At 56.0% G+C, this 17,260-nt stretch overlaps 1 protein-coding gene across 1 annotated transcript in view; it reads left to right on the forward strand.

The window, feature by feature from the left end:
- The first annotated feature begins 4,999 nt into the window (after window positions 1-4,999).
- Window positions 5,000-17,260, forward strand: part of NFAM1 (NFAT activating protein with ITAM motif 1) — a 33,538-nt gene continuing 21,277 nt past the window's right edge. The window contains exon 1 of the mRNA XM_061206621.1: window positions 5,000-5,105. Coding sequence (XP_061062604.1) covers window positions 5,000-5,105 — 106 coding nt within the window. The remainder of the gene's footprint in view (window positions 5,106-17,260) is intronic.

Raw genomic sequence — 17,260 nt, forward strand, 5'->3', positions numbered from 1 at the left:
CCCCCTGCCCCTTGCGACTTTATCATGTGGCCTCTCAAGTCCTGCTCTGACCTTGCTGAGTAGTGGGGGAAGAAGCGACCTGGAGAGGAAGACATCACAGGTGAGAGCCACATGTGCCACCAGGTGGCGCCATCAGCACAGGACAACCCAGGGGCTGTCCTTGTGGCTGGAGGGGGTGGCAGCTTGAGTACGGGACCTTCAAGCTCTGGTCCCCGCCGCCCAAGGACCTCCAGTGATTAGCCTCCTGGTCGGTGCTTGTCTCTCCTGGGGACACAGTTGTACCAAGAGCCTAAACCTAACAAGGCCTTGGCACGTGGTGAACATGGAATAAAGGTTGAAAAATGACGCCACCTTTGTTTTTCAGATCTTCAGGATTATTTTCAGTGTGGCAGGGGCTGGGGAAGGGGCACTAGCTCCTTGCTGCCTCCCCCCAACAGAGTTAGCAAGGAAAGTCTTATGTAACTCTGGGTATATGTCCAATAGGAAAACCCTGCACTCTGGTCCCCTCTGTGACCCCCAAGCAGGCCACTTACTCTATTCTTCTCCATCACTAAATGAGGGTTGTAATACTAGCCCCCCCCGGGAGAATCACATGAATTGCAGGAGAGCATAGTGATTAAAAGCGCAGCCGAGGAGCTCAAGTCCTTGTTCCACTGCTTACTAGTTGTGTGGCCTTAGGTTACGTGGCTTACAGTCTCTGAACTTCAGTTTCCTCATCTGTAAAATAGGGGCAATAATAACACCTACTCACATGAGGTTTCTATGAGGACTGAAGTATTCAATACATGTAAAGCCTTTAGAATGGTGTCTGGCATGAAACAAATATTTCATAAACAGGCCAAAATCAGAGCAGCTTGAACTGAGAAGGGACTTTGGAGATGGGCCAGGTCAGCATTCCAGGCCAGGCAGGCATCTTCCAGCAGCGTGCAGGGTGGATGGTTTGCACAGCTACAGTAACAGAGAGCTCATTCCCTCCTGAGAAAGTTCACAATTAGATGGGTCTCGTTCGACTGAGTTATAGCCAGTCCTCAGGCCCCCTGGGCTTGGTGGTCAGGTCCACTCTCAGAGTGAGGTCAGCGGTGGGGGGGGGGGTCCGTCAGCACCACCCACCTGCAGGCTGCTACATGGTGCAGAAAGGGGGCCTCCAAGGCGAACATGAGTATTGCTAGGAGAAGAGGGAGGCTGCCCTCAACACCGCTCTCTCCAGTGCGGGGGTGCTTGAGGGAGAGGATGGAAGGAAACAAGGAGCCGACCCAGCTTCCCCTGGTACCCCGGGCAGTGGGGACGTGGAGGCCCGACAGAGGGGGACATTCTCCATCTCGACCACCAGGCCAGTACAGAGGGCGTTCTCAGGGGGCCCCTCCAACTGGTGGGCTCCTCCTGGTGCTGGCGTCTATACGGAGGAAGGAAGTGACTTCCTGCAGGTGGGAAAGGGAGGAGAGTGGTCCCCTCCGGCTTCCTGTACACCCGTTGCCCACAGTGCAGCCTGGGGAGGAAACGCAGAGAAGACACAGCAGATCCTGAGCATCGGAGCCAAACGCGGCTCCAGGGGCCTCACCTCACTCGCTCACTCACCCTCACTCACTTGGGGCAGTTGGAAATCCTGTCTGGGGGTTCTGTTTTCCTCCCTAGACAGGGAGCACCTTAAGGGCAAAACTATGATTTATGTTTTGTACTCCCACTGCCTGGCATACAGTAGGCATTTAATATGTGTATGGAGGCCAGCAATTGTGGTCCAGTTTGGAAAGCTTTAGTCTTTGTGTGGACAAGGCGCCTTAGGACTGCAGGGGATGTGTGTGCTCCCCCATTTCCTCTTCCGTCACAGCTGCCACCTCCTCCATGAAGTCCTCCTGGGTAGCCCCTCCTCCCTCCACCCCGAGTAGTTCACTTCTTCCCCTGCCTCCCTCTTTGCTCTGTACACACTTCTGCCATTGAGGCAGGCTGGAGCAGTGGTTAGGAGCAGAGGCTGGGGTCATCTTCATAGTCATTTCCCCTGGACACATTTCTTAGCTGTGTGACCTTGAGCAAATTTTATTTTAACCTCCTTGTGCCTCAGTGTCCTTACCTGTAAAATGGTAGTGATTATAGTACCTGCCTCGTAGAATTGCAGTGAGGATTAAATTGCTGTGTAGATTAAAATCATTTTGGATGGTGTATGGCATTGAGTAACTGCTCTGAACTGCCATGTGATTGTGTAATTGTGCTGATTATAGTTCTCCCCCTGCCCCGAGACATGGGCTCCTCGAAGCTGGGGTCTTTCACTTCTGCATCCTTCTGTTGAGGCCAGTGCCTGGTGAAGAACAGGTGCTCAGGAAAATGTGAAGGGATGGATGGATGGATGGGTGGACAGGCAGACAGATGCCTGGACAGGAGCAGGAGCTGAGCGCGCCGGCCCCGGGGCCCTCGCCTGCAGACTCAGCTGCGGAGGCCTGGCCCAAAGGCCGCGAAGCTCCTGGCTGCCCACCGGAGATGCCAACAGAGCCTCATGTCCTCTGCTCTTCCTTTCACCCACTTATTCGAAGCTCCCACCAAGGGCAGGGGAGAGGAGAAGCCTATGGACCGAAGTCCAGCAAGTTCGTTGCTCGGTGGCCACTTCAGTGAGAGGAGGTGGAGAGTCTTGAAGAAAATGAGGTTTCTGAATGTGCTGTGGTTTCTCTTCCATCACCCTTGTTCCTGAGGCCCAGACAGTACAGCCTGGGCCCGCTGGCTCCCCACCCAAGGTCCATGCCTGCCTCTCCCCAGGAGACTGGGTGGCTTCAGAGCATCTAGGAAACTCAACAATGACCCAAGACCCCCAGCCACTTCTTTTCAAGTCACATCTGCCCGGGGAGGGCATGGCCCTCCTCCCGCCCCACTCTGGAGTCCAGCCATCCCACGGGGGCCTGAAGGGAGCCTACTATGTGCCAGGCTCGATGTTAGGCACCCACCTTCAGAGCAAGCCTGGGAGGGAGGCACTTTACCCCCGTCTTATGCTCATTCATCCATCATTCATGCACCAATATTTATCGAGCACATACTAGGTGCCGGCACTGTGCTAGGCTCGGGGGGGGGGGGTGTGGTCAGAGGTAAAGAAGACAAACAGGAGGCCCCAGGCAGGCGAGAGGCCGTGGGCTGGACTTGGGCTCAGAGGTGGCCAAGCTCCTGGGGCTCCGAGCGTGCAGATCCAGAGGTGGGCTGCGCCGTTAGGGGGCCCAGGGCCTTGTGTTGGTGGCTGGGAGAAGGTAGAGCAGCCCCGGAGTGGACAGGCAAGTGTGGAGGCAGAGCCCGGGTCCGTGTTCCGAGGCTGCCTGGCGCTCGGCCGCCTCCCGATGCCGAGTCATAAAGAGACCCCAGAGGCACAGACTGATGCCTTTATAGTGCTCCCTCCGTGCGTGGAGGCATTAACATGACGTCTATCACCATGGCATCGAGGTGCTTAGACAACCTGCTCCCCCCAGGAGCTCGGAAACAGCGTGAAGCAGATTATCTGTGTCTCACTGTGACATATGCTATCATGTATCACTGTGATGGATCAACAGTCAATACCACTGGGGTCCCCGCCGCCCCCCAGCCAGTAGGAAATGTCTGGTGTTCATACGTCTTCCTCACCTGGTGGGCGGGCCCTGCTGCTTGCCATCCTCCTGGCACTCCTGGAGTTGGTAGGAAACGGCTTCTGGCTTTCATTGTTTGTGTGCTAAGTGGCTGAGGGGAAAGCACTCAGACGATGGGCGGAAACTGGACCCCGTCCTGCCATCACTGGAGGCCGCGTCAGGGGTGGGGAGAGAGGTTCCGGCTTCACACAGCTGGGCACTGAATGCCGGCCCCAGGTACCCACCCTGATCTCGGCAAGTTGCTTTGCCTCTCGGGGGCACAGTTTGTCAAATTGGGATAAAAACCTTTATCTTGAGGATATGATGGGCACTAATGGGGAAAGGAGGGGAAGTGCTCAGCTCGTGCTGAAACTCATCACCTTCAATTCAGCCCGCCTTCCTCCCGTGCCAGCTGGCTCCTCACCACCACCCCAGACCCCTTCTCTCTGCCACTCCGGACACGCGGCAGACCTCTGTCCCCCCACATTCGGCTCTGCCCGGTGCTGGGCTCCAGAAGGCCAGGCCGAGCGGCTCCCAGTCTGCGGGGGAAAGGGGCCCAGGCGGCAGAGAATTACCTGTGCTGGTGCCTGTGGAGGGGAGGACAGGGGCTGTTGTCCTGGCTGGATGGGGAAGAAAGTCATGTATCTCCTGGTGGGGAAGGGGTGGCTCAAGTTCAGGGAAGCTGCAGGGAAGGAAGACATCTCATTTGAGGTCGGTCAGAGGGGAGACGTTGGCTGGGCCTCTGCAGGGGACCCAGGGTGGCCTCCGCTGGGCTAACGACGGGCTTTTTGGCCCCGTGGAAGGCTGGGAACTTGGGGCGCCTGCCCTCCCCCTGACGGCCTGCCCCGTCCCATGCTCCCGACCGCTTCCACCCCCTGCTCCCACACTGGGGGAGTGCAAAGCCCTACTCTTTGAGGAGCACCTCAATCCAACGGGTTCCTGGACCTGGACTATTTCCGGGGGGAAGTTTCTGTGAATGGGGTTGGTTTTTTGTTTTTGTTTTTGTTTTAAAGAGTTTCAGACATGAGCAGCTAAACCAGCCCTGGAAATCCCGTGGAAATCCTGTGCCCGCCTCTGTCACCAGTGTCTTCTAGACAGGCCACCAGCTGGAAAGGGGCCGAGGAGGGGAGAAGCCCACCCCCCCGGGGGGATTGGGAGGCCTAGCCCCTCCCAGCTCTTCTCCTGGACAAGTGTGAGCCCCAGATCCTCACCTGGAGGCCGGCCACCTGGCCTGGGTCTGTTCCCTCTACTTGAGTGGAAATTCGGGGGTTATTGAGAGGACAAGGGGGCCAACTGAGGCCTTGAGGAAGCGGAAGGGCGGGCGGCCAGGGAGGAGCTTCTTGGCTACGCGAAGGGGAACTGTGGTTGCCAGCAGGCTGTCCCCTCTTGTGAGCTAAAGAGGAAGGAGGGCCACTGACCCGGAGGCCCCGATGGAGAGCGGGCCTCCTTGGTGGCGGGCCCCGCCGGGCCGCATCCCAGCGCCCCGGCTCCTGGGCTTGTTCCTGCTCTCCTGGACCCTGCAGCTCGAAGGCACAGGTGCGCCATCCTCTCCTTCTCACGCGCTCCTCTCTGGCTCGTGTTGCCCCGCGGCTAATTCCCGGGACCTGTCTCGGGGGATTTGCTGGTTGCGTTTGAACATTGCAGACTTCACAGGGGAAGCCTTCAGGGACCAGGAGATGTTTAGCTAAGGCCTTACCAAGGTGGCTTTTGAAGAGGCAGGGGCAGCGTTCCCCACCCTCGCTGCTGGAGCAGCCTCCCTCCCAGCACGGCCTGACCTCCTGGCCCTTCAAAGAGGTGGGTGGCCTGGGGGCATCCAGTTGGGTGCGGGATCCCTGGGGAGGGACAGCCCACTCCCAGGGCAGCTTACAGTGGAGCCACCGCATGGAACCTGCCCAGGTGTGGCCCCTCTTAGCTGGGGGAGGAGGGAGGCAGCTGCTGGCCATGGGAGCACAGTGCCCCAGGCAGAATTGCCACTGTTGTCAGAAAGGGAGGCACCTCCCACTTCCTGCAATAACAACCAGAGGCCACATCATTACTTTCCGGGGGCGGACACTGTGCCCCTTTCCTGGTCCCAGATTCCCTCAGAAGCTGGGTGGCCTGGATCCAAGCCAGGCCCTGGGATGAGTGGCTTTGGGGCAAGTTCATCCAGGCCAGGGAACTCCCAGGAGCGTCCCTGGCCAGGGCTGCCCACCCCGGGGTCCCTGAGGCTCAGTCTCAACTGGGCAGTGCCGACCTTCTGGTAGGCCCAGGATTCCTCCCACCCCGCTGTGCAGGCTGGGTGCTTTCCTTCTCATTCACCTTGACTTTTATGAGCCGTCCAGGAGCTGCTTCCCACCTTTCTACTTCATCCTCTGCCTTTCGGTTATACCATAAACAATAACAGCTATTCTTAGTATCATGAATTAGCCTCTTTGAGCACATAAGCTGGGCTTCACATGCGTACTCAGGCCCCCTCGAGGCTCCCTTGGGGTGCTGTCCCCACTGGCACCATTTAGGAACCAGGAAATTGAGGCCCAGGGAGGCCAGGTAGCTTGCCCACGGCCTGGAGGGTAAGTAGAGGCCAGGTTCAGCCCCGAGCCAGGACTCTTGGCAGTGGGCTCTGGGGGTCCTCCTACCTTTCTTTGTAAAGAACATTCTTCACAGAAAGATCTACCCCCCCTGGGGAGGCAAGACTTGACTGTGTGGTACCTACTGCAGGCCTCGAGGCCTGGCCCGCTGCGAGGTCATCTCCTTTCATCTGGGCACCTCACACCCCCCCACTCACCCACCCATGGACAGATGCAAAGATGGCCTGATGAAATGTGGCTTGTTGGTGACAATGTGTTGGAACTCCTACTTTTTCATTTTTAACTTAATTTCCCCCTAATTCCCATCATTTCTCTTTGTGTGGTCCCTCCTCCCCAAAAGGGACCTGGCACATCCTAGTACCTGAGTGGAAGAGACTTTTCGGGGTGCTGCTGTGAAAAGCATTTCTGTAACTGTCTTGACTGCAAAGAAACAACAGATTTTTTTCCCCCAGTATTGCAGCAAACATTATACAAAAGAGAAACTCTGCTCTTTCGCAAGAGGTGGAAACACCTTGCGGTCTCCTAGAAACTTTCTTAGTTTGGGGCAGCGCCTTGCAGCATGCGGGATCTGGGACCTTAGTTCCTCGACCAGGGACCAAACCCGTGCCCCCCGCATCGGGAGCGTGGAGTCTTAACCACTGGACCACCAGGGAAGTCCCTTCTAGAACCTCTTGGAGCAGCAGACAGCACCCCATTATTCCTGGTCCTTCCCCTGTGGGCGCCTGGCTCTGTCTCTCTGCTGTGCCACACCCCTTCCCCACCCTCTTGTCTCTGAGCTTTGAGAGTTTGGTGGAGGGAATCCTACCTCTCCCACGTCCCCCAAACCTCCCCTGACCTCACCCATCAGCCTGGTGCAAACAGCTCCACCAACTGCCAGCGCCAAGACCCAGCCTGTGGCCTCAACTGTGTCCCCCGGGGGCCTTGCGGAGCATGGTCCATGAAGCTTGGGCTCAGTGCACCGTTTCCCTGAACCGCCTGAGGCAGCGTTGAGTGCAGGCCAGGGGCGTTCAGCCTGAGTTTGGGTCTGAGCTCTGCAACTCATCCTGGGCCCCTGGGCAGGTTCTTAATGTTGCTGTGCCTCGGTGGCATCATCTGTCAAGTGGGTGCGACAGTAGTGCTTGCTGGTGGCACATCCCCAGACTGAGGTTAGGGCATGTGGTTAGGGCTCAGAGAATGTCAGCCACCTGCCAGCCTAGAGGAGCCAATCGAAATGCAAGATTCAGTGGGCTGGCTCTCCATCTTGGGGAGCCCACGGGTTCCTTGGGGTCACTTCGACTTTTCCAGGGGTCTCCAGCTCACCCTCGGATGGCATCTCAGGACCTCTGTTGCTCCCAACCCTCCTCCTCCTGCTCTCCTCTGGTCTCTTGAGCCCTCGGCAAATTCTACTTTTCTCAAAGGGTTTAGCAGCCACCTCTGGTCTCAGGGGCACCTGCTCTCCTCAGAGGTGAATCATCTGAGTCTGAGGCTCAGCTTTCCTGGGAGCAGCTGCACACCTGCTCTAGCCCTGCTTCCACCAAGCCTCAAGTCACCTCCAAGTCACCTCTGTCTGTCTGAGGCCAGACAGACCATGTTCAAGTCCTGCCTTCTTATATTGACTGCTGTGTGACCTCAGGCGAGTTACTTAACCTTTCTGAGCCTCCGTGTCCTCAAAAAAGTCAGTCCTCTTTCTCTCCCTGGCCTTTCCAGAGCTCTGGGGTGTATTTATTTCTCAAATGTTCATTGAAGAGGACCAGTTCTAGGCACTGGGGGGACCTGGTGGTGAACAAGCCACAGCCCCCACCCCAAGCCTGGTGGAGTCCGTGAGACTCACCCGCAGAACAAGGCCCGAGGCCAGAGTACCGATGCAGGCTTGCTTCCCCTCCCCCGTTTGCTCTGGGCTCGGGGTCGCCGCTCCCTTTGTGTCCACAAGGTGGTCAGGAGCCTGCTGCCTGCCTTCCCGCAGCTCTGGGCCTCTGGCAGGACTGGCCTCTGCTTTTCATCTTCGTCTAATCCCGATAAAGAGCTTTCAAGGCAGGCAGACGAGAAGCACCTCTCTGCTGGAGGTGGGGCAGGGGGAATGTTGGAAGGGGAGACAGGGAGGAGACAGAGCAGGTGGGTGGGTGGCAGGCACAGCATGAATAAAGGCTGGGAGGCCAGAAGGCAGAGCCAGGGGGAGGGAATGGTGAGAGGTTCAGTTTGACTGTGGAGGGTCTCTTAGCAGAGCTGTGGGATACAACTCCCACTGGGATATGATTCCAGGTGGATTATAAATGCTCGTCAGGGAGGGGTTCAGATGCCATTCCAGTTGGTCCTATTGTCATTGCTTTCTTTTTTAAAATTGTGAAATAGCATACATACACAATAAATACAATAAATAAATAAACACAATAAATAAGTACAATAAATATTATAAAACAAAATCCTGTGTGTCTACCACCCAGGTCAAGAAAGAGAACATTCTAGTGCCCCAAAGCCTCTGGACACCCCCAAGACAACCCCTCTCCCCTCAGAGGCACCACGATCCTGAATTTGGGGCAATCGCTTCCTGGCATTTCTTTATACTTTTATCCTTTAGTTTGCGTCCCTAAGTAATATAGATTAGTCTGGCTTGTTTTTGAACTTTGTATAATCAGAATGATACTGTGGGTGTTCTTTGTGACCTGCATCTTTCACTCAACATTATGTTTTTTTGTTTTGTTTTTTAAAATAATTTTATTTATTTATGTTAAATAATTAATTAATTTGGCTGCTCCAGGTCTTAGTTGCGACACGTGGATCTTCATTGCGGCGTGTGGGATCTTTAGTTGTGGCATGCGGACTTCCTAGTTGTGGCATGTATGCAGGATCTAGTTCCCTGACCAGGGATCGAACCTGGGCCTGCTGCATTGGGAGTGTGGAGCCTTAGCCACTGGACCACCAGTGAAGTCCCTCAACATTATGTTTTTTAAGATATATCCAGTTGACGGTCTATGCCATTTTATGAATCCTATGCCATTATATTATGAAAAATAATACAGACACAGAAAAGTACAATACATATTAAATAAATAGTCCTGTGTGTCTACCACCCAGCTCAAGAAAGAGAACATTCTAGTGTCCCAAAGCCCCTGTACCCCTCAACCTGCACAAGATACCCCCTCTCTTGAGCATCTGTGGATTTTAGTATCCATGATGGGTCCTGGAACCAATCCCCCGTGGATACCGAGTGATGACGGTATCCCCTTTTCCATGTCCATAAGTAAAGTTTTATTGGAACAGAGTCATGCGTAGCCATTCACGGCTCATCTATGGCTGCTTTTGCCCCACAGCAGCAGAGTTGAGTAGCTGTGATAGAGACCATGTGGCTCGCAAAGTGTAAAGTATTTAGTACTTGGCCCTTTACAGAACATGTTTGTCAACCCCTGCTGTGGAGCGTCCCATTGAATGAATATACTGCGATCTATTTAGTTATGATTGACGTCCCAGGTGTTCCTGTCTGTGGCTGTGAATGCTCATGTGTGGTCTCCAGGCACACGTGTATTCGGTGCCTCCAGGGGGCAGAACACGTGTGGACTTACTTGGCTTCGAATCCTTGACTCCCAGCATGGCGCCTGGCACCCAGAGGATGCCCAGGAAATACTAACAGTAACAGGATGAATTCAACTCGCAGCCAGACAACCCCTGGAGTTCTGAGCAGGGTGGAGGTGTGATGCCACCAGGAGAGGAGTGACAAAACCCTCCTGATTCGTGAATGAGGGAGTGGATGTCGGGGTGCTGGGTAAACATAAGCCGGGAAACAGGATTTGACCCTACACCTGACTGCTTGCTTGTTAAGGATCTAGGTGGGGCCTCACGGTAGTGGGAGTACGGGTGTCAGGCACTGGGGTGGGGGCCAAAGCCAGAGGAAGTGAAGGGGGCGATTGAAATGAGCCTGAAGAGGTGGAGGGAGAGGGAGTAGATGTGATATTGGCAGGTGCAGCACCTGGCTTCCTGGCAAGGACAGTGTGACCTACCTGGGTTTGAGTCCTGGAAGACTTTGGCCAAGTCACCTGACCACTCTGAGCTCCTATTTCCCTGTCATGGCACTCAGTACCCTCCTATGCAGGCCTCTTGCCAGTGGCAAGAGGAGGGCACATCCAGGACCACCGATGGCACCTGGGACCCCTCAGGGAAGGTTCGTGGGTCTCCATCGTGGGGACAGGCTGCCTGGAGGAGGGGGTGGGCCTGGTGAGTATCTGCTCCCCCATCAACACACACAGCCACCCCAAGACTGCATGGGCTGTGGTGGAGACGGGGTAGGGCCAGAGCTGGGGCCCTCTTGAGGCTCTAGGCCTGGTCCCTGCTTGCTGCTCATGGGCAGGTTGTGGGGTAGGGGTGGGGGCCGGAAGGAGGCACCAAGTGGGTGCAACCCAAGCTCAAGTGCAGGTTTGGCCTCCTCCCATCAGGCAGCCCATCCTCAGACAGTCAGGGGAGGCACTTGCTACAGCGTTGGTCATAGGGTCCAAGGGTACGTTTCCAAAGGCAAGTTCATACTTGGCAACACATACCAAAATTTAAAACATGCATACCCTTTAAATCAGAACCTCCCCTTCTCAGACCTGTCCTAAGGAGCTAGGGGCCCAGGAGAGAGTGTGTATATATAAGGATGATCACCCCTGGGTCCATGGAGCACAGCTGCAGACAGCCTCATTGCCATCAGCTGGTTCTTGCTGCAGAGAATTTCGATAGAACCCTCCCCCCCCCGACCCTGGGCTACCCTTTCCTCCCAGGTTCCTGCCCCCCTTCCCCACACCCCACTTTGAGCCATGCTGATGACTGTCTGCCCCTGAGCTTTTGCTCCTGCTGTTCCCTTGGTCTGGAAGGTGTCCTCTCACTTGCCCACCTGGTGACTCCAACCTGTTGGTCAAGGTCAAACTCTGGTACTTTCTTACTTTCTCTGTGGTGCCCTTTCTGGTCGACTCTCCCAGTCCCTGACAAACCAGCCTTGCTCCCTAGGGTGTTCACCTGTGGTTCTGAATGTGCAGGAGCTCAGAGGTGTGGCGCATGACTGAGCTTACCTGGGGCAGGTGAGGGTACAGACAGCCAAGCAACAAGTACCCAACCTTAGGAGGTGGCTGTGTAAGAAAGAGAGAAGGGGAAGGCTGGAGAGGAAGGGGTCTATGGGGCCAGGGTCAAGGCCAGAAAGAACAGGAGCCACAGCTTAGCCGCCAGGGTCTTTGCTGACCTCCTGGGTGGAAAGCATCAGATGTTGGAAGGGGAGGGGGTGGGACAAGAGGGAAGGACCAGGCTGGCAGACTGGAGGATGTGGAAGGGGTGGGAGAGGAAGATGGAGGGCAGTTGAGTGCTTTTGTGCCCGGAGGGTATAGGATCTTTGGGGAGGGGGAGATTTAAGAGAAGTCAGGATACAGGTGTGATCTGGCGGAGGCATCCGCAGGAAGGAGTTAGTGTGTTGTCAGCCAGAAGCATTTATATTTTAAAAGGAGGCTGGAGGTGGGGGACGCCGAATCCCACAGAACGAGTCACTAACGCGAGGGTTTTAGGCGGCTGAGGAAGGCTGTTTGGAGCTCTCTAGTATTTCTCTTGTCATTTCCCTAACATCAAGTGTGATCATGTCACGTCCCAATTTTGAGGCCCACAGAGGCTCCCCAGGTTTCCAGGACAACATTCAACCCCCCACCTCCCCCTGGCCCCCACTCACACCCTTTCTTTCAACTCCACCACGGCTCTGGAGTCCCCCAACTCCTTGGCCTGTTTGAAGCCTTGTAGAGGCTTCACCTAAGGAGCTTTCCTGTGCTTAAACCCCCTCGCGTCGACCCTCCCGTCTAAACCTGGCTGCCTCCAATGACTCTTCCTTCAAAGCTCAGCTCGGTAAAGAGATGGGAAAGAAAGATCAAAATGCTCACAGCTGTGATGTCACGGCGGGGGGGGGGGGGAGAACTGCACACAAGCTTGACGTCCTTCTTGATCCTTCGCTGTGGTTTCTAGAATTTATACAGTGAGCACGTTGCGCTTTTATAATGCGGGGGGGAGGGGTGTGTGTGCCCTAAAGAGTTATAATTTAAAAAACAAAGTGCCAGCTCCAAGGGTCGCCTCTCCAGGAAGCCCCTGCCCCTTCTGTCTGGGCTGGGTCTCCTCCACTGGGCTTCTGCCACCCCTGAGACTCCCCTTTATCTCACCACTTTCAGCTTCGTCAGGCAGGTCCCTTCCCAGTGGCAGTGGGAATTTGGGGGAGACACACATTCCTTGCTGAAGGAGGCGTCCTGGTGGGGTCTATCCCCCTTGCTCCATTTCTCCCCTTTCAGAGACAAGGAGCAGAACCTCACTCCACCCGTTGGCTCTATCATACCTCCACCCCATCCTGACCCCCTACTTTAAGGGTAAAGCCGGTTGTAAAGGGAGAAACAGAGTCCCCAGGCCACACCCTCAAACGAGCTCCGAAGTTTGAGCGACTTGCCTTTCAAAACAGGCCAAAAGGGAGGTGACTGCTATAAAAATACCAGTTAACACCGGTGAAGCTTGTACATTTCTGGGACTAAACATTTGACATTCTGCCCTCGGTTTGTGTCTCCGTGTGGCCGCTGTGCACCCAGGGTCCAGAGTCTGGAGGCGTGAGAACCGCATGCAGGCAGGCGTGGAAATGCCCTTCCCCCCCACCCCCAGGCAAGCCACATCCGTGAGCATCTTTGTCATTCGGAGGTGTTGAAAGATGTGACAGCCAGTCTGATGGCAGTGTTCCGAGGGCATCAGCGCTAAGAGCTCCAGGATACACACGCTCTGTTCAAAGATTGCCTTCCAACGCCTGCTCTGTGCTTCTCCCTGATCAGCTGCTTGGCCACGCACCGTCATGTTTGATGCATGTGTCCTGAAGGACTCACCTGTTTTTCTGTGGCATCCTGGGATTCATGCTCAGGCAAATGGCCAGAGCTCTGTGATAAAACCAGCAGCCCCGCATCTGTGTCTCCCTAGCAGCCCATCAGAAGGGCCTTGACAAAAAGGCATGGCTCTGAGAGATGCCAGAATTAAATTGGAGGGCAAAACTCCATGCCTAAAATAAAGACCGTGGGAACTGCTTTCTTCTGTAGCTGGACAAAGCGTTTTCATTTTAAAATCGACCTAAGTTGGAATGGATACCTTTGATCACCACCTCTGGGCTCTCATACCCTTGGCTCGGTGCCCTAGAAGGGATTGAGTTCCAGGCAGAGGGGGAAGCTGAGGCCAGGGCCTGGCTCTGGGGTTGGTTGGTGAGAGGAGCAGTGAGTGGCCCAGGACAGCTGGAGAGACTGGGGAGGGAGGGGCGTGAGGGGGGAGAGTGCCAGATTCTAGGGGCGAGAGGATGTGAGTGCTGTGGTGAGGGAGGGACTCTGGCTGGCCCTGCCACAGCACCAGTCTGTACAGGCCTCATGGGGCCACTGGCTTCTGCTCTGGGAGCCACAGGCTCTCGTGAGCTGGGCAACAGTATCGGTCCCCCTAATGCTGCAGGGTTAGTCACCATCCTCAGACCCCCTTCGGGCTGTCAGATGTGTTTCCCTATTAGATGACCCAAATTTAGGGGAAAGGCCTCTGAATTTTTGTCTCCCTTTAAAAGAGGGCAGTTCTTTCATTTGAAAAGTTTTTTCTTTTGCTTGCTTTGAGACTTTAACATTGTAGCCCAGAGTAGTGGATAAGAGTACGGGGTTATCTGCTCAAAGAGACACAGCTTAAAATCCAATTTCCTCCACTACTAACTACTGTGCCGATTGGGCAAAACTTCTCCCTTCTCTGAGCCTCAGTTTTCTCATCTGCAAAAGGGAACACGCCCAGTGGAGGTTAGTCCTTATCATCGGAGGCTTGACAGCAAAGGCTGAGGGTATGTGCTCTACGGGCAGGGCCGTGCACCCAGGAGTGGCTCAGGGAGGAGGTGAGCGAGTCCTGCAGACTGAGAGGGTGACTCCACAGCCTGGGGAGAGGAGGGGAACAGAAGGGCATTCTGAGCAGCTGGAATAGTGTGGGCAAAGGCTCAAGAGCCTGGTAGACTTGGCGTCTGTCGGGGAGCGAGTGAGTGAGGACCGAGGGCAGCTGAGTGGGGCTGCACAGGGCCTGAGGGAATGAACTGGATCCGCCAGGACAAGGACTTAAAAAAATTTTGTTTAACAGCGGCCCAAAGTTAAGGGATGCACGTTACAGCGTGACCCTGTCTGAATCCAGTTGTAGGAATATAACAAACCAGAAGGTCACAAACAGCGTCCTTACTACCAACGAGATGCTCCATGTTCTATTTTTTTTTAATTGCGTGTCTTGACCCCGTAAATTGATTTCAGACTCCTTCCTGGGCCTCCTCTGGTGGGGCGTCCAGGCACGGCCAGGCAGGGCAGGAGCAGGATGGCTGGTGGATCCCTCGAGGGCAATGCCCGGCAAGCCTGGCTGGGGAGAAGAGAAGGATGGATGCTGGAGCTGTCAAGGTGGAAGAGGAGGCTACTGTGCTGGGCATGGAAAGGTCTGATGGCGTGGGCACCCTTCCCACGCCCAGTCAAGCTCCTTGATTACAGATCCCTCCCCCAGAGACGCAGCATGGAGTCCTTGGGCTAGAGTGGGGAGTGAGGCACTGACTGCCAACCAGCTCTCAAACCCACAGTTCAAGCGCCCACAGATTCAAAAGAAGAACCGGAAAAGGGAGGAATCAGGCGCCAGCGGGTGGTAGATAAAGTCTTTCCCAACAGGGGCGGCAGACAAGCAGGCAGGATGGGGGAGGAGCAGCAGGAGGGTGCTGGGGGGGAGGGCTCTCCCGGCTCAGAGCCCCCTGCACACGCACTGCTCAGCCAGGCAGGCGAGCCTCGAGGGCCAGGCCCAGGGTCCACGCCCCACGGTGTCGCCTACCCCCTGGTATCCGGCGCAGCACAGGGCCTGAGGTGTTAGACAGGCTTGGGGCAGGAGGCAGGGAGTCCTCGGGGGTCCTGTCATGCCCGGACGCCACCGTGTGCTGCAGTGCCCTGTGCTGTGGGCTTCTCACTTACACGGGCAGAAGAGTCAGGCTGGCATTTGCCTTTCCACGTTCACAGTGAGGACTTAGGACTGGTCTGGCTTCCCTGCCTCCTTGTCACTGGGGAAAGGCAGCCTGACCCTGTGGCAGGCATGCTGTGTTCTTGGACCCATTTTATCTCATGACAACCCTGCAAGTTTGGCATTGTTTTTCTCCCCTTGTTGCAGGGAAGATACCGAGGTTCAGAGAAGTAAAGTCACTTGCCTAAGGTTGCACAGTTTTTTTTTTTTTTTTTTAATTAATTAATTTTATTTTATTTGCTTTTTTGCTGCATTGGGTCTTCGTTGCTGCGCACGGGCTTTCTCTAGTTGCTGCGAGCGGGGGCTACTCTTCGTTGTGGTGCGCGGGCTTCTCATTGCGATGGCTTCTCTTGTTGCAGAGCAGGGGCTCTAGGCGCGTGGGCTTCAGTAGTTGTGGCTCACGGTCTCTAGAGCGCAGGCTCAGTAGTTGCGGTGCACGGGCTTAGTTGCTCTGCGGCATGTGGGATCTTCCCGGACCAGGGCTTGAACCTGTGTCCCCTGCATTGGCAGGTGGATTCTTAACCACTGCGCCACCAGGGAAGCCCAGGTTGCATAGTTTTTAATGGCAGAGTCAGGATCCAAACCCAGGCCTGCTACCTCCGGAAACTGGTCTTCTCCTAGGCACCCCTCCCCCACCCCCACCCCTCCCCCCGCCCCCCACCCCTCCCCCCGCCATTTCTGTTCAGGCCGCAGGCTTCCTAGCAGTCCCTGGAGCTGCCAATAAGTGAGGGATGGAGGATGTACCATCTCTGAAAACACCATCTCCTGCAAAGTAGGAGTGGGCAGGGCTTGGGGGGTAGCCGTGCTGCCCAGTGCAAGCTTCTGGGTGCTTGCAGTTGTGTGGGGCTGGGGTGGTGGCCCTGGGGAGTGGAGCCCTCCCAGACGCCCTGCTGCAACTCTTTCCCAATCCTTCTCTGGCTGCCCTGCTCCCAGCCTCCTCCCACTCCCACTCGCCATGGACCTCACCCAACAGGGCTGCACCCCGTCCCGGGTCCCGTACCATCCACATTGACACAGGCTCACAGTTCTCCCATCCAGAAAAGCTCCCCCTGGACTCGACCTTCAAATTCTCCCTGCGCCTCCCGCCCCCTCTTTTCCTTTCAGACCTGCATCGGGAAGAGCAGCCACCTCCAGCCCCTTCTCCCTCCTGCCACCAATCCGTCCCTCCTGCCACCAATCCGTCCCTCCTGCAGAAAACACGCCAGGCTCCTTAAAGTGCTTTCCTCCCGGTGCTTGTCCGGGCCTAGGCTGCACCGGGATGCACAGAATTATCCAGAAGCAACTTTCTGATGCTCCTGCAGCCCAGATCTCTTGGTGTGCGGAGATTCCTGGAGCTGCTCCAGCCATTCTGAGCACGGCAGAGCCCTGCGGTCACTTACCGTCGCAAATGAGTTCTTCAAGTCTCCAAACCCGAGTCACAGCCAAGATTCAGAACTGATTGACACTGAACTCATTCCTGGGGCCATGGGGTGAGAGTAAGGGGTGAAGGCCCTCTTCCCTCTTTCTCTGCTCAGATCCCCTCTTCGAGCGTCCCCACGTGTCAACCGGGTGGAGCGGGAAGGGGCGAGAAGCCCTGCCCATCAGGTGTGGCGGACACGGGGCCTGTCTCTGGGTGCTTGCAGGGTGTGGAGTGGACCCTCTTGGGCACTTTCGTGGCCACTCAGGGGCCCCCAACCGGGCTCCTGTGGTTTTCCCTCCTGCTACAGCCTCAGGAATCCAAGGTCCTCCCCAGTCCTCCTCCCTGGGCCGTTTGCCCCTCTTGGCAGCCCATGAATCTAAGAGAATCCCCAGGCTGGCTCACTCGGCCCTGGCCCACCTTGTCCCCTGGGAGACACACTCCCTTTGCTGAACTAGGGCCAAAGCGTGATGCAGCTGATACAGGGCTTGAGACAGATGCCAGCCAGTGTGCCATCCCTGTGGCACTCAGGGGGCACACCTTAAGCTCTGTGAGCGTCCCGAGGAAGCCCCTCTGCATCTAGGGTGAGGAGCAGGCCCCCGCAGGGCAGGTTGGGTGCCCCAGCAGCTCTGTCCAAGCCCCTCTTCACCCACACTGTCTGGTCCGTGGTTTCCATGGGATCTTGCAGCCGTGCAGCCACCTGTCAGCCTCCAACTGTGAAAAAGTATGCCTCC

Source organism: Eubalaena glacialis, chromosome 11 (genome assembly GCF_028564815.1).
Source record: "Eubalaena glacialis isolate mEubGla1 chromosome 11, mEubGla1.1.hap2.+ XY, whole genome shotgun sequence".
Lineage (NCBI taxonomy): Eukaryota > Metazoa > Chordata > Mammalia > Artiodactyla > Balaenidae > Eubalaena > Eubalaena glacialis.